Source organism: Rhipicephalus sanguineus, chromosome 7 (genome assembly GCF_013339695.2).
Source record: "Rhipicephalus sanguineus isolate Rsan-2018 chromosome 7, BIME_Rsan_1.4, whole genome shotgun sequence".
NCBI classification, from domain to species: domain Eukaryota; kingdom Metazoa; phylum Arthropoda; class Arachnida; order Ixodida; family Ixodidae; genus Rhipicephalus; species Rhipicephalus sanguineus.
The window spans coordinates 100,208,534-100,235,619 of record NC_051182.1 but is presented as its reverse complement, the minus strand read 5'-3'; the positions used below and the strand labels follow the sequence as shown (position 1 = coordinate 100,235,619).

The following is a 27,086-nucleotide window of genomic DNA, read 5'->3' as shown; positions in this document are numbered from 1 at the left end:
GAGGAAGCCGTAAGTATTTACCTTCAGCCGTTCATTCCTTACGTGAGCTCTATCATTCATATGTACTTTAGTGTCACGTGACTATTAGGCGAAGAACGAAAACATGGCAGCCAATGCGAAAGCGGGCTCTTCGAAGCAAACCTCGAAGGACCAAGTGGACGACGAACTCGTTGAACTGTTGGACGACAACGCTGAAGTGGAACTCGATGACAGCATCACGCGCACGGCGACGTTCAAAGCGGTAGGCGGTGTTTGTTCATCCTCAAGTGTTCCCGTGTAATTTGTTCAAAAACACTCTGCGCAGTTTGTTTTCATCGGTCTGCGGCCCGCAGGCATTTCTTTGAAAACTTGGAGGCACAAACAAACGAGGACACGAAAGCTATCTTTTTCTCCTGTTTCCTTTTCTCTTCCTGTTGCTCTCTATTTCTATCTTTTTTTCTCTTTTTGCCTTGCACTGTTTTTTCTATATCTTGTTTGTGTCTCTTTCTCACTCTTTCTGTGCCCTCCTCCGTCTTTCTATCTTTTATATCTTCATTCCCTTTATTTATCACTATTTTTCTATTTCTCTTTCTTTCTATCACTTCCTTTCTCTTTTCTCTCTCTCTATTTCACGTGATCCACTTTGCCGAGCACCAAAGTTGCCATCCTCTTCGAGTTTTCGTTTAACGCACGCACCTGCTGTACTCGGTAGTGGGGCTTGCCCAATTCTTGTGGCGCATACCCACCGAGGCGGTTTTCTGCGGACGCCAAAGTTTTAACAGTCGGCTTAAACAGCTTCGCTGTTGAGACAGGAGTTCAGCCTGTGATAATGCTTGCATGGTCACTTTCTGCAGTGCTTCCTGGAAATATTTGTGATATGTTTCGATCATTTGATGCCATTGACCTCGTGCTCGAATCGCAAAGCGTGCGAGGGTACACTCGTTTTCACTATACCCTGGTCACTCTTATGCACGGAAACTTGCCTGTTTGGATGATTGCTTCGTTTTTCATCAATTTCCTTTGCCATAATGTACTTTATATATGTGAGGTGTTCTCTCCAGCGTGGTTCATCAATAACTGTAATAACTTGATGGCAAGCAGCACAGTGAACGTCAAAGTGTGTTTGGTTGTCATCAGCACATTGAACATCAACCATTTGCGGTCCGTTATCGGGTCACTACCAGCAACGCTACACAACCGCAGCAGCTTGTGGTCGGGCACTGCTCAACAAATTGTTTCATGGTTAATTCAACCTCATTCCATTATGCGTTCATCTCTAAATGAGTGAGTAAACTTCTTTTACTTGTGTTTTGTTTGCTTTAGTTTCACACTGGATGGGATGGAAGGTTGGTAAAGGTTTCGAACCACAAAGGGTCAAAGTGTATTTGGTTATCAGCAACACATTGAACATCATAGTGTATTTGTTTATCAGCATGCATATCACCATGAATTGCCAAAAGAAATGGCCATACTTAATGAATATATTCAGCAAGAGGACATGAAGGAGTTCTGAGAGGATTAAAATTGCGTGCATTCGACTGTCTCTGACTGCCTGAGACGTACACTGCATACGGAATGCTCAGTGGCTGAATGCACTGCATTGGGAGGTGTAGGACTGTCACAGACACATAATGGAAGAGGGCCAGGAAGAGAATAATTTGAGGTGTTTCACATGCCAAAACTGCAGTATGGTTATTAATGAACAGGACTAAGAAGGTTTGGTGGCCTCGAACAGGCCAGGCGAAGGAGGAGCAGCAGTTCTCCTCTCCTAACCGGTTCTTCCCTCGCCTACTCAACTTCCTCACCACACGGGGAAGAGGAGGGCGAGGAGAGTGAAGAGAAAATAATAAAGAAGCGAGTTGAGGGTTGGGATTCACACGGTACGGTTGTTTTTCTTTACCGCACGTACTCACGTCCCAACAAAAGTGTTACTTCTTTAGATAATGTAAGGGCTTTGTATGATTATGCTGCTCAGTAATGGCATTCTCTTTGATTCAAGTTTGTGACACAGTCATCAAAGCCTGCATGACCTAAATAGGTGATACTCTATTTCTTTTTTTGAATAAACATTGTGGCAGGTGCTACGGCTAAAAATGAAGGAATGCCTGACACCACATAGCACCGATACTTATGCATTAACTTTCGAGTGGAGTGTATTTTGCTTTGTCCACTTAGGTCCTCAGGCATTTCTTGCCTGTCAAAAAGTGCAAGATAGGGCTCCAGGTGACATCAGCGACACACTCACCTGGCTCACTCTCGTGGTGCAGCCAAATCATGGGCATTACATAATCCTCCAGGCCCATTACCAACCGGGGACCCCAGCATAAAAAATGGTTGAATCACACACAGCATGCACTACCAAGTCATGACTGGCAGCTTACCGGGATACACTCAAACGTCGTTATAACGAACACGGATATAACGAATTATCGGTTATAACGAAGTAAATGAAGAATAGTCTTGTAATAGCTACAGTGTTACAAATAAACATGTATAACGAATTTTCGGATATAACGAAGTTATTTTCGTGGCAGATGCGACTTTGTTATAATGAGGTTTGAGTGTATGTGCGAAGAAAACTACGGTCATTACATTCTGCTGGTGCTTATGTACAAGGCAAAAACTAGAAGGTTGACAAACAAGGTTGAGAAAAAGTGAAGGACCATGCAATGAAAGACAAACTGAAACGTGTGCGTGTTGGAAGACTGGAAGGCGGCAGTGTTTGTTTATAGAGCAAACAGGCCTAGCCAAGATTCTAGTTGAAATTAACAGGTTGCTAGAGCTAGGCAGACAATGAAATGATTAGGACAGTTCCCCAGTAGTAAATTAGAGCTAGACATTGGGTCCCATGTGAGAGAAGGCACAGAGCATGGCACAGAATTAAATGGTGTGGTGCAAATATTATGTTTCTTTATTTTATTTATTTATTGTACCCTCAAGGCCTGAGGGCAGTACGAGGGGAGTGATGAATGGGAAATGACTTACAACCGTTGGGTAGTAATGCTACGCAGCAAGAAAGTAATACAGTAGTGTAGTAAAACAATGCATTAGTAATACCTATATGCACAGTAAAGTTAGGTAATGCTTTGCGCAAAGGACTGTAAGTGCTAATATAAAGAAACAAGGTAACATGATATTAATTCCTGTATATACAATGTTAGGTAATTTGTGCTGAAGGACTTGACAGCAAAATGATAAATATAACATGCTGAAATTTCCTAGTTAAACAATGTTAACTACAGCCTTGCAAAAGTGTTTATCATCGATAGCGACAATGTCATTGGGAAGGTTGTTTCATTACGGGGATGTTCTGGGGAAAAAGGAGTGACTGAAAGTCTTGGTATTTCCTGTTTGAATTCTGACTTTGTAGTGATATGGTGTGATAAGTATTGTGGCTGTGAAATGAAGTCGTTTTGAAGAGATGGATGGTGATAAAACTTGTGAAACAATGTTAAGCTTGCTATTTTCCTACAAGATGCTAGTGACGGAAAGCATAAGTTAGCTTTCATTTAAGTTATACTGGAGGTACAGTTATAACTAGGAGAAATGAATCAAACTGGAAGTTCATTTCATTAATCAAATTGGGAAGTTAGCAGCTATAAGATAGGGTCATCTGGCACTGGACAGAGGCTAGGAAGTACACCATTGTTAACAATGACTTTCTGTTGCCAAAGAACTCTATTCTACAACATTTGGTCTTTTACTAGAAATTTTTTAACTATTGATCAAGTCCTCATTTATGGATGCAACGCTGAGCAATTATCAGGAAAGCATGATGTTTTGCTTCAAGCGAACTTTAAATTTCCTCGCAGTATGTCTTAAAACTAACCCAATTTCTGGCTATTTATGAATCCTAATGCAGAAAACCATCCAGGAGCTGATGAAGTTGAACTTTGAAGACGACAAGATAAGAAGTGAGTCGCATGCTGATTTTCTTAAACATGAATATATATTTGCTGCTTCCTCATTTCTTTACTTTGTTTGACAGCAATGCACCCTTCCTCTGCTTGGCAATAAATTTTTGCATGCACCCCTTGCTAGCTGAGTTCGGTTGTCAAGCGGTAGTTTCAGGTACATGAATTACTCGCACATTGAACACGGAACCTTCTTACAGCAGAGCTGTTATGGTCGAGGTTTGCCATGTGTCGTAGATGGAAAGTTATCATCACTATGAACAGGCACGTGCTTAATTACCGCCCAAGCGTTCTGTGCAGATGAGTAACAAGAGAAGCTGAAACGGGCCCAGCAGCTCTGCTGTGACCCAGCCTTGCGTGACTTAGTGCACGCTGCAGTAATTTTTAAATGTATGCACAAATAATGACACTGCAATCTTGGAACAAAGAAAAACCACTCATGTGATCAAAAGCTAGACCATGAACAGTCAATGAATGATATTTCAAATTTCGACAGTGTCCATCTTACGCAAGTCTCGTCATAATTTACAGTTCGATATCTAGGAATTAAATCTTTTGGCATCTACTTTGTCAAAGTTTGGCAGCATACTTTTCTTTGAAGATCCTGCACTTAATTTTTTTTTGTGCTGTGCTCTTTTATGATTGCCCTCATTGAATAAGTTGCTCATAATTGTGCGCATTAGGAAGTGAGACACACTTAATTGAAGCTGAAGCTCCTTCGAATGCATCTACATGTCTGTCGTGCTTTAAATTATTATCCGCTTTTCAGAGCAGCTGTTCTCTGTATTGGAACACATCTGTGCTTCGCATTGGAGAATGTTAAGGAGTGAGCAGTAACAACAACCTTCAGAGTGATCTAGCACATTTGTGGTCCTTTCTTCTTTTTTATAAGTAAAGAATGTAAAATTTGTGAAACCACATCGCAGTATGACTATACAGCAGCAAGAGTGACATTTTCAACCGTAAACACTGCAGATCCTTGGGTAGCCTCATTGAAGGGTTTTTTCAAGCTTCGAAAGCCTAAAAAAGGCTAACTATTGTTTGAACGTCTGTAGTGAAACAGTGCATCAATTAATTAAAGAATCATAATATCCTTCACGCAACATTGTTATTAACTCTAATGCTAAACAAGCTCTTGCACATTACGTCATTATTCCTTCTCGGCAGGTTTTAATATCGGGCACATTGATTCAGGTTCATTATGATGCCTGTGGAAGTCAGTGCCTTATGCACAGTTCTGTGTTGTCCATCTCTTGCACTGCTGTCACAATGTTTCTTCTCACTCCATGCTCTCAGTCAGTGCCGATGCCGTCAAGCTACTTGCAGAGCTCTTCCGTGTGCTTACAATGGGTGAGTATTGCTTTCTAACCTCACCTTGAAGCACACTTAAAGTGGTTATCAGCTATAAGCATTTTCATTTCACCTGCCATTGTATCTCACTGACAGTGACCTTGCACTTGCGAGCTTAAGCTCGCCATTTCGATCCTAGCCATGACAGTCAAATTTCGATAAGACCCAAACAGAAATAGTAACCAATGAGGTCAAAATAATCTATTTCCCCATGCACTCATGGTTTCATCATGTAAAACCCTATTGTTCAATTAACTTCTTTCACCTCTCATTGTAACCACATTTCGGTTCATTATTTGCAAGAAATGGCTAGTCGCTTTCATGACCTTTGCATATTTGCATTGTTTCATTCAATACCTACATGCAGAATGTTGATAAATGTTTAATAATTGCTTGAACATTTCTACAGAGACACCAAAAGTAGTGGCAACTAATTGTCACCTCCTGGGTAGCCTCCACTGTCTCAGCTTTTCGTGATTAGTCTGAACGGTTTCACTTATGGCATGCCCACGTCTTCATGGATATTTCACCACTTCCTGAATGGGTATGCTCTTGCATAGAGAGGACGTGAAGTGCTGCTTTAATATTCTTTGCATGAAAGATCCTTTTAGGTGTACAATCTTCATTGCTTTTTCATTAATTTTTCCCACTATTTTCAGTTAGACTAGTGTATTTAACTACGTTTTTGAAGCAGAACAATTGATAAAAAAGATCATAATGTTTTTTTGTTTTACAAAAAAAAAAGCACGTAAGTATTCAAGAAACACCAGGTGATTTTCTAACAGCACTAAATGTGATTGTAACATTAGCAAACATGTAAATCCAACTTCTAAATTGTGCGAATTGACTATATTAGGCTACAAAGGTAGAGTAGATGTTCTACATCTGTTGCCATATGCCACTTTGCAAAAAATGTTGTAAAGGCCCATAAAGCAGAAACTTTTGTCTTGCCATTCCCCACATGGCTTGATCTGGCTTAAGCTAAGCTTAAGGTTATTATAGGAAGAAATTGAATGGTGGCACTGAGCTCTAAGGTGTCTTTAAGAAGCTTTTTGTGGAATAGCTATTTATTAAAATAGTATTGAGGTTCTTTCGTGTTCTTTCTTAATAAAATTTCATTTCTAACAACGCGCGCATGTAAATGTAAACGTGTTACACTTACCTACCCATCCATCCACATACACACTCGTATGTGTGTGTGTGGGTTGTGTGTGTGTTACATATACATGCGTACATTGTTAGCAATTCACACATGTATATATTATTTGTGTGTGTGTGTGTGTGTGTGTGTGTGCGTGCATGATCTTGTTGACTGTTCCATTGTAACAGAAGCACCATTCCCTAGATGAGCTGCCTTTAATCCTCTTCGTTTGCTTCTGTCCTCACACTCGCCAAGTGAACACCCAAGCCGCAATACCACTTTGCAACTTAATTCGTTACAATATGTGTACATATTTTTAAAGCGACATTTCAAAGCTAACATTGTTTATAAGGGTTGCCATTTATTCCTACTAGGAGTACGCAAAGGTTTCATAGTGCCTGTTGCTTCTTACGGATTTTAAATTACAAACTTCAGAGGGGTGTCTTGCTGGGTGTAGCGCGCTCCTTTTCTGTGTCGGTGTTTTCTGCTCTGTGTTGAATGATGTTAAATTACAAAGAATGCACGATTGGAGGAGTGACATTGAAAACTGTATTTCACTACCAAAATATGAACACAAAGTGCTTTGTAGAGTATGCTATAGGATATTTCAAATGCAGTCATGATCATATGTGTGAAACACTTAATAGCTGACATGCTCTTTGCTTTTTTCCATGCAGAAGCGGTACACAGAGCCTCCGGTCAAGCAAAGGTGTGAGCTTCAAGTCTACACTTTTTCATTCTCATGAACTAATCTGTTCTCGCTATGTCTATTTTGGCACAGGTGTTCGCTTGGCTTCAATAAATAAAAGCTATATAATGCGTGTTATTTTTGCCTATAACTGAGGATAAGTTTGGCAGTGCTTGACTAGTCTCTGCATTGTAACCAGAAATGCTACAGTTATGCACAGGGCTGGGCAAAGATACTTTGAAATTGTATCGCGATACGATACAAGATACTGAGGAAAAAAGTATTGGAGATACAGATACAAGATACTGCCGCAATAATTGTATCCGATACGATACTTGGCAATTGTATCTTAAGATACTTCGATACATTCTCAAATTTGTTGATATACATCCATACAATGTTGCAGCAAATGCCTATACACGAGAATGTATGCTTGAAAATTTCCTAACCGGGCTGACCTATTTTGTTTCACTTGAATGAAATGTCTGTTAGTATCTTAAAAGTTTCGCCCTTCTTGCTCAAAGTACATTAGTTTCCTTCCAAAACAACTTATTGGGGCTTGTTTTAGCTTCTTCACAGGACAACTCTTTATACACTTCGCTGACAGCGGTTCTTGCTTGTCATTTTTAATTGATGGGAGTCGCTGCTCAGCTTGCCGACCAGCTAGCGGGTTGCCATATAATCACAATACCGTCAACAAGTAACCTTCGCAAATACCGGCCGGTGTGGACTTTTACCTTGTCCGTAAAAGACAGTTTGCACAATACCATATATCCGGACAGATGTACAGCAGCAGCAACGCTGGTGGCGACATTTTTTTTTGGGGGGGGGGGGGGGGGGGGGGGGGGGGGGGGGGGACGCATGGTGTATACGGGGTTTGAGAGCGTTCGCTAGCGGCCCGGCCGGCTCACATGACCGTCTCCGTCCCATTTGTTTTTATTTTCTAAATAAGTATGTTCGTGAGCTACACAGACATATGACTGGTCTCAAGCATTTCTTTCGTGAGGAACACGTGGTCACCATGTGCTGAGACATAATCGTGGAACAAAGACTATATTTCAATCCGCGTCCAGATTTCACTCGTTGTGTACATCGGTATCGATGTTTCTCGAATCCTGACTCCAAATCCCCTTCAGAAATGACCTATATATGAGATATTGGAAAGGCTTTCTTTCAAATGGCAACGCCATTTTGTTCAAACTCTCTCCGACCCCACCGTCATCACTGTCCCGGCCCTTGGAGCTAAATTTCGCGACTGCGGCCCGCCGACTATAAGCTGAGTTTGAGACCCCTAGTGTATACGTAGATGACGTAAAACTGCAATGAATTTCCATGTTCTACTTAGCTGCTGGCGTAAGGGATTCTTTGTTGATATACTCACTAACGTAGAATATTTTAGCAATTTTTCTTCAACGAGAGAACATGTGCAACACAGAAATGTCTCAGACGTATTGTATAGTTGCACAAAGCGTCGCAGGACACCGCCGCTATTCGCGCTATTGCCGCTTATAGCTTCCATTACATGGCGATTAGTAATACGAAAAATATTTAAGGAGGCCTAAGACAAGAAAACAAATATAAGTAAAATAGAGAGGTGGTTGTGTATCAAACATTCACATTGAATGAGTACAGAAACACAATATAGACGGCGCCCTTATTAGCTATCAGCATGAAGTATCGTCAACTTACCTGTTGAGACAATAGAAAATTCAGTGCCTATGGAGAATTGCCTGAAACGACTCGTTGGGACGCTCATGAGTAAAACGGAACATTCAGTAAAACAACGTTTCTCGAATCCCCTTCCTAGCAACTTTAAGATGGCTCCTAATGATTTCCGTTATTATAACGAAAACTCAATTTCGCTATTTTCTTGAGCGGTAAGCAGAATATTTTGTACTGTATATTCCAGGCACGCCCACATAATAATATATTTGTTTTCAAAATCGCCTTGGCAATGTGTAAATCTGTAAACAATAGTAGAAATAAAGCAGACAGTTAGAAAAATAAAGCAGAAATCTTATTTTGGGAGCGCGTTACAAAAGATATACTGCAGTGACCAGACCGGAAAACCAGTGCAGCGACCTAGGTAATGTATGCGATTCAAAATGACAGCTAAGAAAGCACTTGTGCTAATAATCAAATTATGATTTCATAAATTCTTTGAATAAATGTAGATGAAAGTGAAAAATACGGTACGCCAAGATATTTTCTCTTAGGTAAACGCTTGCTCTATTAGATCTAGCATCAGTACCAGTGGTGCTAAAGTTGTTAGAATCTTATTTGCATATAAGTTAATTCATTGCATGCAGGTCAAACTTACATCCACGAGATCCTTCAAATCGCTGATATGTAAAATGCACGCGACGCAAAGCAACCCCATTCTTGCACGCATCACATTTCGTTACGGAGCAAGACGCAAGAGAATCTTCAATAGAGAGTTTTAGTGCCAGGGACCCCAAGCGGCCTGCCTACGCACGCTCTTGCGTTCCTTTGTACTCCCAGCCGCATCCACGGAGAATACAAAGGAACGCAAGGGCTTACGTACCCAAGCCGCTTTGGGGCGGCGGCACTAAAACTCCCTAATAACGACACTGTAACAACATCAGAATTTGCGTGATAGACGCCGCACGCACTGGAGTACGCGGTGCAAGACAGTGGCTAAGAGCAAGTGTCGCGGTATTGGCGCAACTAAAAAGAAAAGAAATCGAGAGAACAAAAGGTACGTGGGCTGGGCGTAGACGTCCGCGTGCTTGTCTTCCTGATCTTCTACCCTCACCGTCACTGCCCTTAGACTTATTCAGATGGCTTAGTGGCACCAGTACCAGCGTGAGAATCGGAGCTTGGCCAGCGATTATTGTTTCGCGTGGTTGTGTTGCGATAGAAGTATCTTGTATCTTAAGATACACGATACATTATCGAATGTATCGGAAATACAGATACAGATACTCGTCTTTCGAGACGTATCGCGATACAGATACAAGATACCCATAGAGTATCTAAGATAGTATCTAAGATACATGTATCTTCGATACTGCCCAGCACTGGTTATGCAAAACAGATGCGATTTATAACTCTTCTGCATGACTTTGAAGCCAGATACTATTTTGTTTTCTGGCAGCCTTTTCTGCTCTGGCTGGCTTCGAGTACACATCCTTGTCCTAGGGGTACAAATTTAAGGGTATCGGTCTGAACTTTTTGATTGCCAATTATTCTATCTGTAGTACCACAGGTATCCTGTCTTGTATTTTGTACTCCTCTAGTATTATTGGTAACTATAAGAATCTTCCATGTATAGTAAAATCCTTCGGGGTGTGGTCCTCTGTCCTTGTCTAATCAGCACTGTAGCTTGTCAATGATAAACCCTTTTAGTATGCTTCACTGCCTCTGCCGGCCTTATGTTGCATTGCGTTTGTTGCCTTCTGAACAGTTGATTACTATATCATTACGCTGTTGTGTTCCCATGTATCGCACTGCTACAGCAATTGCATGGCATTATTTATAGCAGCATCTTTCGTTACAATACTCTCTCATGAATTAGCCCTTGCATGTACTTTGCTCTAAACAGTTTCTTTTATTGCAGCGTTTCATGAGATCAGCGATGTGCTGGAAGAATACTATACTGTCTCCATTGTGTGTTCAGTGAAAAGTTTTTTGATGAGCAAAACATAATTCTTCTTTAAACTTAATAGTGTAGAATAAAAGCTTGCATTAGGAAAGCATCTCGCCTCGTGGTGTTCAAATGCTGAACATAACATTTTTGGTTCCCTACCCTGCCGAAATGGTTGCATTTCGAGATGGATCTTACAATAGTTGTTCAGCGCTGTTTACATGCACCACGTACGCCAAAGACTTGGGCGATAACCTAAACTAGAAACCTCTATTAGTCATCATAGTGGTTGAAGCGTGTTCATATGCCAGACATTCTTTGGTGAATAAGCAGGGTGTCTACCGACCGGGAAAACCGGGAATTCTCAGGGATTATGGGTAGTCTGGAAATTCTCAGGGAAAACTCAGGAAAATTGTGCTCCTATCAGGGAAAATCCACAGCATCTTTATTGAAAGGCGACGAAAGTCGCGGTAGTGCTTGCTCGATATTTTGTGAACGCATTTTTCAAATCAGACGGCCGCTGCGGCTGCGGGGAAGTGGCGCACCTTGATGCTGTCATCGCCTTCGGAGCGGTGAAGTGGGAGAGAATCCGGCTAATGCGTGGCATGCGGGAACCGCGAACCACGACACATCGTATGGCGCAATGTTGTCAGGATGTTCTGGGAGTACGCGGTGTAGTTCTGTAATCTTTCTCGCGCGTGCTGTGCGTTAGCGCCCGATATGGTGTTTTTGTTATCGCCGCGTGTCAAGTAACAAGCATGATTAGTTGTAGAAGCGGTAGCAGTAGATGTAACGAGCTTGAGTTATCTTGCAAGCGATCGCGATCGCGTAGGAAGCGGATGTCTTCGACAAGGCTCGTATCTGGCAAGCCATCCCGATCGGCGAGAAAAAAGACGCTTGTTGGCTGTTATCGGAGAGCTCACTCGCTCTGATCCCGAGCTTCAAAGATGCTATTTAGGACTCCGTGAAGAATATAATAAATTTCCAGGCAAGAGCTAGCGTAACTCACAGCAAGTGAAAGCTTTTTTATTTCTTTTTTTCCCGATGAGGGCACTGCTGAAACAAGTTTTAGGCAGTCGACTGAAATTTTGGGGGGCTGCAGCTGGCAATTACCAGCCACACCACGTGGGTGTTTGCTACAAAGCCGAATTACAAAACTTTTTAGAGCCATGGCATAGCGGCGACCGAAATTCGCGACACCGGCACGGGTCCCATTGCTCGATTCGGCGCGCGATGTCGGAAAGCAGTAACGTTTCCACCATAATCGTATGTGCCGTAATTCAGGCTGTTGCCGTGCTTTCATGCTATCTTAGCCCGCAGCTGTATTGCTTTTTTTTTTTGCGATATCAATTATATGGACACTCCGACGCGAATTTTTTGCCTTCGCCATGATCTTCCCTATCAAGTCCAAATCGCGATTACATCACCCCGCGCGTCGTATGATCCATGCGCGAGTGAAAGCGCGCGAGCGCTGCCGACGAACGGGGCTTAAGCAGAGATGAAACGAGCCGACCGTCTCGTTCGCGCGATGGGCACATGGTGATAGGAGCCGGTGGGTTGGGAGGGGGGGTAGGGGGCTGCGTGAGTCCGAGAGGAAGTGCGTACTTTGTACCAGCGGGCGTGGTCGCGTGCGCCGCGGTATCTTTAGTGGGGATCAACATACGGCTCATACCTTTGTAGGTGTTGTGCTCTAATTGCAAAACTTCCGTTGAAGCCATAGCAGTGGCAGATCCCGGGGGGGGGGGCAGTAGCGGCGATCGCCCCCCCCCCCATCAAGCCAGCCCCCGCCCCCTCCCTTCAGTGCCTGTCGTCCACCTCCTTTGTCAGGCTTGCTTGTCGAGTTTGCCCCCTTTGTCAGGTTGCTTTGCCTGCCACTGTCCAAAAGGGGTAAAGAGAATCTTGTCCCTCCTCTCTACCTCTCATTGCTCTACCCTTTCCTGCTTCCCTATGCACATTTACAACGAAGGCTTCTTAGGCACTGCCATAATCCCCTCTGGGCTGTTGTAAATATGCGTGACCCACCAAAATGCACTGCTGAGCGTTGGCTTCAGCCTTTGTACCCCCCCCCCCCCATTATGTACCTGATTCCGCCCCTGAGCCATAGATCATAGATAGGGCACTTCTCTTAGTGCAGCGGCTGCGTTTCCTGAAGGAGCGAGCTGCTAGCCTATATTCATATAAAATTCCTCTTTGTTGCTATCGGACTTACTATTTTGCTCTCGCGGTGAAACTGACTCTTTTTTTCTAACGTGGGATGGTTTTCGATGTTGTGCGTTCGTGGAGAGCAAATAGTTCGGTTGGACAACATGATAGCAAAGGCGTTGCATTGCTCTGGGCAACGCGCGAGGATTTGACAACAACCCGCAGCAGCAGAACAAGCGCCATTCCACAGTGCATTAAACCCGCATTTGTTTCGTCTTTACATGTGACACTCTGGCAGGGCATCTAACTGTGACTGCTGCATCTCAGGCTCAACAAAATTGATTTTTTTTCACGCAAGAAATAAAAAAAAGTTTTTTCATGTTGCCATATTAGTCGAGCATTCTTGTGGCCTTTTCAGTTTAAGATTAATCCTTCAGTAACTATGCCTTGCATGAAAGGTCGAATTTCAGTTTAACGAAGTTTCGATATAACGAAGTGAGTTGCCGCTTTTACCAACTTCACTATATTGAGGTTTATCTGTTCTATGTACTATTCAAATGGGATTAAGTCGTTTTCATTTTCTAAAATGTGTATTAGAGAGTGACATCATCGAGCGATATGGTCTCTACCCATCTTGACATAAAACAAAGTTCTGTTTCACTCAGGGAATTTCAGCAAAAACACTCAGGGAAAACCTGCAAAACTCAGGGAATTTAGAAATGTCAACTCAGTAGACACCCTGATAAGTGAATTGGACATAATTTCAGGTCCAGTGCGACAGTGTTGTGACGACAGAGCACCTGGAGAAAATTCTTCCGCAGTTGGTGAGTGTTCTTAATTGCATACAGTTAGCTTGTAAAATTAGGGCGCATGACATAGGTCATTCATTAAGTTAGCTTGAAGCCGTTTGAAAGCAGGCTTGAAGTTATATTGTAGAACGGAACACTTGTCCAGCCGGTAAATATGTTTAACGACTAGAGGCCGCATTTTTAAGCACTAAAAAGCTCATTTTAGGCGCCAAAAATAGGCAGGCAAAACAATGTTTTAGGCTTCCAAAATCATAAATACAGGCACAATAAATTTTCACATAAATGCAAATAATTTCAAACCGAGACGTGCGCGACCTCTATCAACGACAGGAAAACAATGTTATTGCTTAAGATGGCACAGAGGCACCAACATTTGAACCTAGTGTGTTTTGTCCCACACGGTTCGCACTCCCGTGTTCTGCAGAGTGAGTCAAGTGTCCACTGTCGAATCAACACACTCCTGAGTGTTTTTCCGGCATTACTGAGAAGTGCAGAGCATGGCAGGAGCAGACAACCGTATTGCTAAAAGACCAGAAGGGAGGGATTCCTCCTATTGGCCGGGTCGAATTGCATACAGCCAGTTTCTCCCCTGGCAGTGAACCACTGGCGTAGCCAGGCAGGGGGTTCAACCTCCCCCCCCCTTCCCCGAAACTTTTCAGTTTTGCAAACGCATGCACGAACATGTATAAAGTATGGTTGTCCCCCCGCCACCGCCCCCGCCCCCTGAAACAGATTTCTGGCTACGCTACTGCAGTTAACACCTTAAAACGTAAATTACAAACAAAACAAAAGCTGCGTGCACATCACATTTTTCTTTCTTTTTTTTGCTCTTCACTCTCTTTTCCGCTGACGGCTCTCCGCGGTTTCGCATTCGTCAACCGTTCGGGCAATGTCAGCGCAGCGGCGAATGCTCACCAGCGTGTCCCGCTTCACTGCTGCTAGCAGTTGTTGGTTAGTTGAACTAGAGGACTAGATTGAGCCCCACGGTTCCCAACACTCAATCTTACGCAGTAACATGAATAACGGTCTCAAACAGCACCCAGGAGCGAAACTTGAGGCTAAATAGCGCCATATAAGCGCCAATTTTGAAAATAGGCATTTGTAAGCATTTAGGCACGAATGCCAAAAATAGGCATTTATAGGCACTGTAAAAACACAATGAAAGCCCTTCTTAACCTCTGATTCATGCTCATATATCAAAATGGTGCGATAGGAGCGCAAGGAAAAAAATAGGCATTTGCCTAAAATCCAGTCTCTAGTAATGACTACATTTTACACAAAAAAGAAACGTGAAAGGTGTTGTGATATGGAGCACTACATTTTATAGTGGTGGCAGTTCGATCCTTTGAAAGAGAGACCACTAGAAAAATTTGCTAGCAGATTGTTTTTGGCAAGAGTATGTGCTGCATTCAGTAGGATCACTAATAGCTTAACCCCTTAACTGCTTTGGACGAGCAGAGCTCGTCCTAGCGGAACAGGTACTCCCCTCTACCGTTCAGGACAAGAGGCGCTCTTCTACAGCTTAGATTGCGTGTAATCCACCAGATGGCAGCATTTACTTGACAATTTATTTTGCTCCTGCGGAAACAGCGCGGTTTTTGTATGAAAAGATGGCTTGCGGTGGCGGCCACCCATGCATAACTGGCTCGTCAACATGAAAAAAAGGCTTTTCATTTTCGTCATCTTCTTCGAGTGATGATCATTCGGATACAGATGTTTATCTTGTGTCCGGAAGTGAAGACAGCGAAGGCGGTGAATTGAGCATCTCCTCCGGTGATGATGAAAACAGCTCGGAAGCGAACATCGCGAGTGCTCGCCAGTGGATCCTGCTTGATGCGGACAATCCTCCTGTGAAGCCTCCTCGCTTTCCATTCTTGGCCATTACAGACAAAACTTTCAACTTGTCATCACCAGATGACCTTATGGAATATATTCAGCAGTTTCTTCAAAAGTGCTTCATTTGCTCTCGGAAGCGAGGAGAAAACGGGAAAAAGTTGAGAAAGGAAACTCGCTTTTGGTGCAGGAGCTGCAACAGGCCCCCTTTTGTTATTCCGTGTTTTGATTTGACTAAGTATGTGGTACAAATATTTTTTCAACATCGACAAGCTGCTCTTTAGTACAATCAGATTCGAAATCAGCAATAAAAAAATAGGCACTTTTTGTTGGGAAATTTTCAAAAAACATAAAGCACTTAAGGGGTTAAAGGGTGAGTAAACAGGCTCCGAATTTTTTTTACACCCCCCCCAAACAAGCTCGCCAATTCGTACAGTAGACCGCGGCGATCACATTTTCCGAATATTACAGCGCTGCGTGCCGCGCAGACCCTCCATTTCGAAAAACAATTGCAGCGCCTCTTTCCTTCGCCTGACCAATCCCACTTGTACGCACAATGACGCAAACTTGCCCACGGGCAACTTGACGTACCACTGAGCTCGTCGATTCGTCTACACCAGGTCTCAACAAGTTGACGTCAGTTCGTGTTCCCACCCACCGCTACGAAACTGCGCCTTGTTTCTTGGCCCTGCGGTGATACGGTTTCGGCCACGGAGTTGCCGTGCGTATATTCCTCACACTGCATGGCACCTGCACGCACTTGGCCTTCGACATGAGCAACACGTGGAGGGGCGGAAGCGTTGTTCAGTTGTCGGCTGCAAATCGAGCGGAGAGAGGGGGAATAGCTCGGACGGGACGGGGTTCTGCACGCTTTTCTCTCGCGCCCTTTCGTCGTCTTGGAAAGCAAGTACGCGTTCCTGAGCACTGCATTGTGAACTGTCACAAAGGTTTAAAAATACCGAAGAGCCGAAAACTGCCCGTCGAGTTACGGAGCGCGTGCGACAATGTAAACAATTAACGACCAGGAGCCACAGCAAGCGGAAACGCATAGCGACTGATTGAGCTCGCTGATGACGTCAGTTGTTGACGTCGTGTCAGGTTGGTGAAGTGGGCGGTGTCACAACGACGGGCTACGCCTTCCCCTCCCTGTGGCGGAGAAGGGTGGCAAGGCCGCACGAAAATTTGAAACCGGCTGAAACGGATGTTCTAACCCCTGTAACTTCCTTATTGTAGCACGTGCTCGCAAAATTCTTGCGGCAGCATGTTCACATAGCAAAAGTGCGCATATTTATCTTGATAACAATTTTTGGACCTCAGGGTTGTTTACTGGCCCTTTAAAGTTGGTTCTTGCAGCTCTTTGCATTTTCATTTTTATGTCTGTGAACTGATGGACCAGTGTTAGCACATTTTATTGTTACTCTAGCTGTCGTTGAAAACATATAATGAGTTGTGGTACATTTTCTCTCCTGGGAAGTGGGGCTTTGGCTATGGAGACTTTAGCCCCATCTCCAAGATTAGCACTGCCCAAAGAAAATCTCGAAAATGATGGAATAGACAAGGGTGGTTGAATGAGTTGGAAAGTTAGGCTTAGCTGACTTTTAAAAGTAAATTGATTTCAGTGTTTGGCAAACTAAGTTATTTTGTTGCAACAGTGTCTAAGTTTCAAAGCTTTACCACTGTTGTAATGAGAGCAATAATTTTCCAAGTTTTTTGCAAAAATGTGGCAGCTAAAGCTTGTTGGTAATACATTGTGCAGTAGAGCTCTGTGTGTCTGTTCTTTCTGTTCGTCTTGCGGTTTGCATTTCATGCCTAAAGATATTGCCAGACCAACTAGCTCAGATTCAAAACGTTCTTCAGCGCGTATCAGGGGCACTTGCTTCTGTGGTGCAGACCAACCTGTCAACTTTTCATGTGTCATTACATTTCGCATTCTTGGGATACTCCATGCACCTTCCAGTATCTAGCATATTTTCTCACATATAAGCCACCCGTGCATATTGGAAAATTAAAAAAAAAAGATCCCTGTATATTGCCACGAAGCTACATTCTTTGCATTGCTGTGAAGCACTGTCGTGAAGGCACCTTGCATTTAAATTTGCTTATTGCCCACACCCCAACTTTAGCTCTGAATTATCTGTATTTTTTGTGTGGGTTATATTCTAGAAAATACAGTACTGATTTCTCTCTGTGTTAACTTTTTTTTCCCCTGACTCACACTAACTTGAGTGACCAGGTGACCTAGTGTTTAATGGTAAGGCATGAGGCTGCTCAGCTGAAGTAACCTTCAGACCAAGTCTGTGTGTCAGGCTGTGTCACACTGCGTATGTGCCACTATTCAGTGAACCAGTTTTCTGCTAACTTTAGTCACCACTGCATGTGTCAACAGACTCATGCTGCTCATCAACAGATTTCTTTGAGGTTATAGGTACATGCTGATCTTAGATGACAAAAACATGTTCAGGCATTCTTTTTTAATGCATGCAGTGTTTTCAGCAACACTGCTAGAAAATGCAGTACATTTTAAGGGAAGCACAAACGACGTGCATAGCTCTAAATTTACGTGACACTTTTGGTGGTGAAAGTGTGGTGCTTCGCTGCATTGCTTCAGTATTCCAATTTTATGGAGTACTGACATTATATTTTAGAATTTAGTTTCTTTTACATTAACTGAAGGTTCTAGACATTTAATCATGGTTCTTAGGAAACAAGCAGCAGGTGTGAAATAATAATGCAAAAGCAAAACAGCTCAGATGACATGGCGTGTTTGTACTGTGTCTAGTTGTATGTGAAATAGCTGGGAACTGATTAGAAAAACCTGAATTACTAATTTACTTCTGCTATTCATAGTTATCTGCAAAACTCAGCCAGCAGAATTAGGAAGAGCAATAAAAGGATAGGCTACATACAGAGAAAAAAAGTTGGCTGTGTATCTGCGTGCTTCGCTGCAAATGTCATCGAAAGACGATAGTTTTCTGCCAGCCGTTTTTTTTTTTTTTTGCTGGCCGTTTCTGCGCCGTTTCAGTGCAGCCTAAGAAACACTAGGGTCTTTAGAATTACGTATCAGTGTATCTTCTAGTAAAGGAACACGCCACCTAATACTTACGTATTGATGTTGCGCCTCAGATATGCGTAATATTTGCTTTTTGATTGACAATGTTCACAAGTATGAATGCAGTTACCAGTTCAAGATGGCTGGGCGTTGAGCAAGTGCTTAAACTTTGGCTGGGTGGCTGAATCGTGTGACAGACACATCGTCATTAGCTTCATTGTCTTCATTAGCTCCATTCCGAGAAAGCTAGTGACCTCTAACTTTTCTGATGCTTTATGTGTGATACAATCCTGGCCATCAACATTTGTAAATACTGCAAGGTTCGACTTTTTTTTTCTTTTTCTACTTTTCATCTTGTAGGTGCTTGACTTTCCTTGAAGATCCCACCAACACAGGTCTGCTTCCATTCACCATGGCCACCTTGTGTGTTAAAAATACAGCTAAGGTTTTGAGGGCTGTTTCTGCATTTGTTTTTGTACAAAAGTGAACAGTGTATATAAGTTTTTGTTGATGGTCTGAACTACTGAAATAAAGTCAATTTATTGGCAATGGTCTTTTTCTTCTTTACCATGTGGGACATCAAAGGGTCACTAAAGTGAAACAATGATTTAGTTTAGGGTGATAAACTATACTCTAGGAACTAAGGTAACCACCAGCGATTTAAAAATAAATAAATAAGAAAATAAATGGCAAAAACACTAATTTTGCTACACCGTGGTCAGAAGTGTCACTTTTAAGTTTCCCGCCGAAATCTCCGACGTTGACGTCACGGAGTTCAAGATGTCTTTTGTTTTCGTATTTTGGCCACATTGGCTCAACAAAATTTTCTGAAACTTCGTATGTCAAGTCTCCGGCTCCCTCAGGAGACGTGACATTTCATTTTTACCCATTAGGAACTGCTTGGGCGCTAGTACATGCCCTCGAATCTATGACGTCATTGGACTGGTGCGGGTGGCGTCGCCACCCGCACTTTCATTTTGCGCGTTTTCTCGCCTACCAGGCGTCTCGCAGCAAGTGTGGTGTTTTATTGCGGTAGCAATTGTATGGTCACACTCGGCGAGTTTTTGCCGTCGCCGTCATGTTCCGTATATGTATGTACACACACACATATAACGCCGATAATATATATAATATTTATTTAGTGTGGGCGTTCATTGGACACATCTACCCTCTTTATACATGTTCATCATCATGGGTGTTCGTCGTCGTCATCGGTTGTGGGAACTCGGCTTGACGCCTATTAATCTTAAAAATCAACGAAACATCGCTCCTACAATCTGAAGAATTTCGGCACTTGCAATTCACATGGAACACCGCAAACTGCCTTTCCCGTCAATGTGAGGTGACCCTAACAAGCTTTCGCTGTAGAGTTCCTCGGTTAAATAATTATCTCCACAAATCAGGATTTTCATTAACTAACCTATGTGCAGTTTGTAATGAACCGGAAACAATAGATCACTTTCTTCTCACATGCCGCCGTTTCGCCTCACTGCGCCGAATAATTATTGAGACCGATTGGCATGCTCGGATTGGCAGTTGATACACCCACCCTTTTTTCGTTTGGAGCCAGTCAGTTGGGTGCGGGCCGCAGTGTTATTCTGTCAACGCTACATAAATTCATTCAGGCAACCGGAAGGATACGCTGCTAGTGGTACCACCAGTTACATCCAATTCTTTGACCCCCTTCTTTATTTTTGCTAATTTGTTTATATATTATGGTTTATCGAAAGCTTCTGCCCCTATCACTTTTTTTTCATTTTTTTTAAAGGAATGTTATTATAGTTCTTATCTAATTTCTCTCTTTTTTTTATTTTTTAGCAAGCGTTGTGTAAACCATTTACATTATAAAGTACAGTGTGGCCAATCCCCCTTGTGGGTATGAGCCAAGATGTAGGCGACAAGGCAAGACATGATCAGTGCCTCGGTTGTGGTCGCTTCACCGTGCCTGGGGCACAGTGCCTCGGTTGTGGTGCTTCACCGTGCCTGGGACACAGTCCTGGGGCACATTGGGACACGGTGTTAGACCTTGCTAACGAGCTACAGCCAGACAAGCAAATGGTTAGCACTAAAAATATCTGATTTATTCTTGTGCTTCAGTTGGAGATTTGTGATGCATTTGAGGAGACGACTGAAATTCAGGCAGGACTTGAAAGCAGATGAAGAAACACATTACACATGCGTGCTACACTGTAAGCGCTCACTGCAAATCTACCAACAGCGCTTTTGTTGCATGATATGGACTTTGTTGGCGATTAAAGGCTTTCATTTTTCACAGTGATGTATTCGTTCTTGCGCCAAGTACACTGTTGACATACATAAATACAATCATGCCACTTACGAGGACGTTCGTTCGGTTGCAGTGGAGGTAAACTTCTTCCCCATTCGATGCAGCAGTACTTCACACTCTGATATTTTAGATGCCCGCCCTTCTTGTTTGCAATGTTGCCGGCTCCTCATGGCATTGATGGTACGCGCATTCCTTTTCCATAGCTGCACAAAGTTGGTTGAGCTCTAGGCGGCGATGGCCTTTTCGAGTTCGGCAAAACTGGTGAACCGGTCGCCTAGATGGAAGGTTTTGTCACTGGCAGCCGAACGGTCGTCCAGAGAATCGGAACAGCCAGCTCCTCCATCACGCGTGGACAGGTGAGCGTGAAGGAAGTCGTCGTCAGACGACGCCATCTTCACGATATATAGTTGATGTGGTTCTCCGTTGTCCTGAGATGCTTGCGCGAGTCTGTAAGTAAATACGTTACTCGTTAAGCGAACAGAAAAGGAACGCGTTACCGCCCTTCGTTACCTCCAAAACATTGTAATAATTGTTGGGGTTTAATGTCCCAGAACCACGATATGATTATGAGGAACTTCGTGGTGGCGGGCTCCGGCAATTTCGACCACCTGGGGTTGTTTAACGTGCATCTAAATATAAGTACACGGGCCGCATGCAACTTCGCCTCCATCGAAAATGCGGCCGCCGCGGCCGGGATTCGATCCCGCGATCTTCGGGTCAGCAGTCGAGCACCATAACCACTAGACCACCGTTGCATGTCAGCTCCAAAAAAAAAAAAAAAATCACAGCATATCCACGGAGTGAAAGATGATGAGTGGGCGAAGCTGCGGAGGTTCATCGGTAAACCGTGAATCTTCCGTGAATTCTGCCCAGTACATCATCACCGACGTGAGATCGGGCGCGTTTATACTAAAGGTTCGATGAGTTATGACGACTTGCAGCTCACTTTAATTTTACATGTACGCTGTGAATTTTCATTGTTTAGAAAACCATTGCTTTAGAAAACATCTGACGTCTTTCGTTAAGCAGCTGGCGTCTTTTCGTTTTGCTTTAGAAACATCTGGCGTTCTTCCGTTTTGCTTTTACAAAACATCTGGCGTCTTTCGTTGGTTTATTTCATCAATCAACGGCGTTTTGAACAAAATTTTTATTGTTTAATCACGCACAGGAGAAATCTCACCAGGCACTACCTTGGAGGTAAAGAATAGCTGCTAATGGGAATGAGAGACAGAAGAAGTCGGCTTTTAGCTACCGCTGCGATTTTTTTATTGTTCAACAACGCGCAGGAAAAATCTCCCACCGGCACCACCTTGGAGGTCAAAGCGTAAGACTGGTTACGCACTACGACTACGACTACGAGGGACGAACGGGTGCCGCCTTAAGGAGCTTCGCCCCTAAAAAAGTAACGCACATTACTTGTACCGTTACGTCATGGTCAGATACTTGAATCAGTGCGTCTTCGCTGCAGGAACCTACAGTACCAATGTGATAAAGCTCATAAGTTATATTTCACACAATACTTCTAGCCCAAACAACGATTTTACCTGAAAAAGTGATTTAACGAGAATACATTGCACAGATGTGCCGGACCCCGGTAATATTATAGTCGCCGATGAAGATGCCTGTAGAGTTAAACGTGATGGCTTCTAACTCAGGGGCGCATAATAAAGCCATTTTTCTCAGTGTGACATTAAACACAAGATGAGATTCCATAATGAACGCTGTGCGCTAAGAAAACGTCGATCAAATGTCAACAAATTTACGATAAATCTGACGGTGAGCTAATAAAACGACTGGTGCTCAAGTATTCTAGACGTAAAGAAATGCTTCAACAGATTATTCCGGGGAAGAAATATTTGCACTCATATACATTTTTCTTTTTTAACCTGTATAAGTCGCGCAAAAAGTTCAAGTGTTTATGTGAAGGTGCTCAAGGTCAGCCTCTTTTGCTCAAAAATTGAGTAATAGTAGAAATGTATCTTAGAATAACAGAGCTGAGCTGGTTGGTAAGTATTCATTCTAAAAAGACAGGGCGTGCAAACACGAACACAAAAAAGAAGTCAGGACACCACAAACGCCGGCGTTTGTGGTGTCCTGAATAAACCGGCGTTTGTGGTGTCCTGACTTCTTTCTTGTGTCCGTATTTGCTCGCCCTATCTTTTTAGAATGATTAGAAATGTATACCCGCAGTTGCCGATGGAAAAAAAAAAATTCAAGTTCATAGCCAGCGCTAGAGTATTGCAGGGAAAACTTTCTAATAACTACCACTTGTAGTAGTTAAGCAGCAGCTTCATTTCAAAGCTGTCATCCGACAACTTGACTGGCTTAATGAACACGTCCGCACAGTGCGCTAAGTAGGCACTCGACGGATTCATTGGATGGTACTCTTAACGCCTGGCGGGCCGGCAGCAGTCTCTGCGAATGTCTCTGCAAGAGCGGCGCCAAGAAGTTTTCTCAAAAACACCCGGGATAATTGTAATAGAAAGTAACGAGTAACGTGGGACCTTGCGTTACCGAAAAAAACATTAACATAAGTACGTTACGCGTTACATTTTCGAAATGGTAACGAGTGCGTTACTAAATTACGGAAAAAAGTGACGCATATTACCGGCAACGCCGTTACTTGTAACGCATTATGCGCCAACACTGCTTCTCTCATTTAACGCTATGCCAAGAAAGCAACTTGTAATAACGTTCTCATTGTTTAGGCATATTGTTGTTGCCTTTTAGCAAAATGATGCGACCCACTGTGGGGGACAAACCATGAGTCCGGTGGTGCGTACTTTTGCTTGTTTAGGTCCTGGCGAAATGGCTCAATCCACTTCGGGAGCATGGCCATGAATCGTGTGGCAGTATAAATTGGGCGAAAAAGGAAATGAAGAAAGAAAGGGAAAGAGAAATGCTGAAAACATAATTTGTAAACAAACCGAAATAGTGAAGTGGTGAGTTTGATTTCTTTATGGGATGTTAGAAATAAAAAAGTTAAATTTCTTTTGGCTAATCTGTGGTGAATTAAAACATAAATAATAAAAAATTAAAAAGGACACTTATAGCTGGGAGTATCTTCAATTCCTTTATGAAATAATATATGGCAAGACGTATGCCCCTGTGACCCAGTGCCGACGCCACCATGGAGAGAAACACCAAACCAGCAAGCTGCAGCGCAAGTTTTCGAAAAGACTTTTGAGAAATCGTTGCCTTTGGTTTTAATATCTGCGGCATTCTGGGAAGTGCTCTATGGATTCTCCTTGGTTGCATATAATGACATTGCGCCGTGCATTATGATGGGAGGAAGAAGAAGAAGAAGCTTAGACGCTATACAACATACATATATCCCTTTCATTTCATCAAGCAGACATTCCCCAAGTGCAAACAGTCAAGTACCTCGGAATTATTTATGATGGAAAGCTTAACTGGCGTATGCATATTGAACATATGGCGACTAAAGCATCACGTGCGATGGGAATACTCAGAAGGATTAGCAATCATCAATGGGACATGCGCAGAGACACATTGATAATGATTTACCGTATACGCCCTATACTGGAGTTTGGATGTGCCTTATTCTCCGGCGCACCAGCATGGAAGTTAAATCCGCTAGTTTTGCTTGAACGCCAAGCGCTTCGCTGGTGCTTTGGGTTACGAAAATTTGCAGCAAATGCAGTTCTATATAAGGAATCCCGAATCCCATATTTGAACACTAGATTCAAAATTTAACAGTTCAAACATTCTTCAGGCTCTATGAATCGCCGATAAGACGAGACCAATATGTATTTATAAGCCAGCCAGAACTGTTTTTTAATGTCTCGTGGCCTCGGTTCCACACCCCACAGGTGATTCTTACACAGCGGCTATTGGACCCATTAAAGATAAACCTTAAAGGGGCCCTGCAACACTTTTCGAGCATGCTCAAAAAGCGCTGCCGATCGGTAGTCGAGGCTCCCGAGAACACGCGAGCCAAATATTATAGCGATGCGCACGGCCTGGAATTTACAATAAATTCTCAAAGTCAGCTGAAAATCGCTCCCTCTTCTCTCGACAAATGATGTATTAGTCCGCAAAATATGACGCGATTGTCGGCAGTTCCACCATTGGCTGATGTATAGTCACGATAACACCCTCATTATTACTTTCGTTGTTGATTTTGAGTTCAATAAGTAGATAATATGTATGTTTATATTCTGTTATAGCGTTAAAAACACCGAACAAACATTAATATTAGCACTTCCGGTCTCACCGACAGCTCGTCTGCTCGTAGTTGCGTGGTTCCGTTTTCTTCGCCATGCGCAGTGCCGAAAACGTGAATATTTCTGTGCTTTTGACCATCGCCGGTTGCCGTTGAGAGTGGCAGCCGTTCGAGTGTTGCCTCGTCAGCTGGGAACTGCATCGTCGGCACGTTCTCACGACCAACCGAGGCAGCCGTGCAGCATGTCTCCGATAACAATGCTGGCGTCCGGTAATGGCGGCGCTTCGGGGTCGTCTGCCAGTGCCGTCTTACGAGGCGGTGTATCGGAGTATGGGCCGAAACCGATCTCAGCTGTCATTCGTTCCAAACGAGCGCGCAGGTTTGCTTCCATGGTTGGCAGAGCGATGAAAACACTACGGCGTTCGAGGTGCACACCCAACATTACCAAACCGACGCGCAGTTTTCAAGCACGCGCGATACACATCGGCTCCTCTCGACGAGAACGACGCAAGCCGACCGGAAGTGGCGGCACAGACCACGTGGTTGAGCCCAGACGTCAGAGAGAAAAAAATGAAGAAAAAATTTCCTCCGGCGCTCTTGGGCGGAGCCTCGCTCGTCTGCGCTCCCTCCGTCGAGTCGCTGCCTAGCTCTCCGCGCGCTCGCTGCGTTGAGTTGAGGGAGAAAGCTGCGGAACGTGATCTCTATAATTTGGTAACACCACTTAGACTTGACGGATTCGAAAAATTTTTGCGGCATATGACTCGTGAAGAGTCATACGTCAATAATGAAACTATTCCAATATAACTAAGAAAGGTGTTGCAGGGCCCCTTTAATGATATCATGGTAATGATAATAGGTTGAATTCATTGGCGATATCATATGACGATATATCCCCTAACAACGCGAAGTTACTTCCTTGGAATGGACTGAATGGACTTTTTCAAGATCACTTAAACCAGATTAGCACGACTGTTGTGATAGCAACTGATGCTTCGCAGTGTAAGGAAAAGGCCGGTGTTGGTATTTTTTCCACACAACTAGACTGGTCCTTTTCTGTAAGACTCCCTGATCATACACCAATATTTTTGGCTGAATTCTTAGCTCTCATTCTGGCCCTGCGTAAACTTCCCGCCTCCACAACTTCAGTGGCTATAGTAACAGATTCATTATCATTGTGTTCTGCTTAAAAACCCCAGCTGAATCACATACTCTGAGATTATTGCGCGTACTTGGTCCACAGCATTTGCGAAACCTGCGGTAATTTGGGTTCCGGGGCATAAAGGAATAGTATTGAATGAAGTTGCGGATACTTTGGCAAAGGCTGCCCTTGCCGGCCCAGTCCGTGATCTACTTCCAGTTACGGCGTTCGTCGCTGCGGCCAGATTTAGAAAGCACGCTTTATCATTGCTTACTCCAAGTCTCGCTTCATCACCAGATTTTCAGCACCTTCAGTACTTTGGAGCAGAAAATGGTGTAAGACAAGGCAGACAGAACTAGCAATGACAACATTGCGATGTAGGATCCCAACTCTTAATTTATTCATGCACAGAGCTGGTCTGGCGATCTCTCCTACATGTTCCTTTTGCAATGAGGTAGAAACAATCGGACATTTCTTGCTGGAATGCCGACGTTTTTTCTCTCTCAGAAAACGAACCATCGAAATTGTAATGCGGCACCTTGCTCTGCCAGTTACTTCAGCTATAATGTTGTCATTTGGGGCTTCTGTGCTGGGGCACTCGGACGGGAATATGTGCAATGCTGTCGAGAAATTCATATGCGAATCAAATCGTCTTATTCGACACATCAACCGCTAATAATTTTTAAATTGTCATAATGAAATAATCATTTTGGCCATTTGGGAGGGTATGCAACACGGTGTAACCTGAAACTGGAATTCATTAATAAAAATACCTTCATTTTAATTGATGTACTGTAACGTCTATTAGCACTTAAAAATTTCAGACTACATGATCCGCCCGACTCTTGGCCGGTCCCCCTGAGTGGGTAGGTGCCAATCATACCAGGAGCATCATCATCAGCTAGCTTAGCGGCGGCGGCGTGCCCACGCTGACTGGGGAGGCGCATCGTTTAAATTTCACCC

At 43.4% G+C, this 27,086-nt stretch overlaps 1 protein-coding gene across 1 annotated transcript; it reads left to right on the top strand.

The window, feature by feature from the left end:
* The first annotated feature begins 55 nt into the window (after positions 1 to 55).
* On the top strand, positions 56 to 19,061 carry LOC119399666 (centromere protein X). Its single transcript, XM_037666484.2, has 6 exons — positions 56 to 241; positions 3,842 to 3,893; positions 5,190 to 5,243; positions 7,062 to 7,093; positions 13,589 to 13,645; positions 18,873 to 19,061. Exons 1-6 carry the CDS (start codon positions 104 to 106, stop codon positions 18,888 to 18,890), a joined length of 351 nt encoding a protein of 116 aa, XP_037522412.1. The 5' UTR covers positions 56 to 103; the 3' UTR covers positions 18,891 to 19,061.
* Positions 19,062 to 27,086: the final 8,025 nt, after the last annotated feature.

Bases quoted from the DNA above. Each gene is read 5' to 3' on its own strand.
- LOC119399666 (XM_037666484.2), top strand. From the start codon at position 104: ATGGCAGCCAATGCGAAAGCGGGCTCTTCGAAGCAAACCTCGAAGGAC. The intron at 3,894-5,189 runs GTGAGTCGCATG...CCATGCTCTCAG, and splicing joins TGAAGACGACAAGATAAGAA to TCAGTGCCGATGCCGTCAAG. The intron at 7,094-13,588 runs GTGTGAGCTTCA...ACATAATTTCAG, and splicing joins GAGCCTCCGGTCAAGCAAAG to GTCCAGTGCGACAGTGTTGT.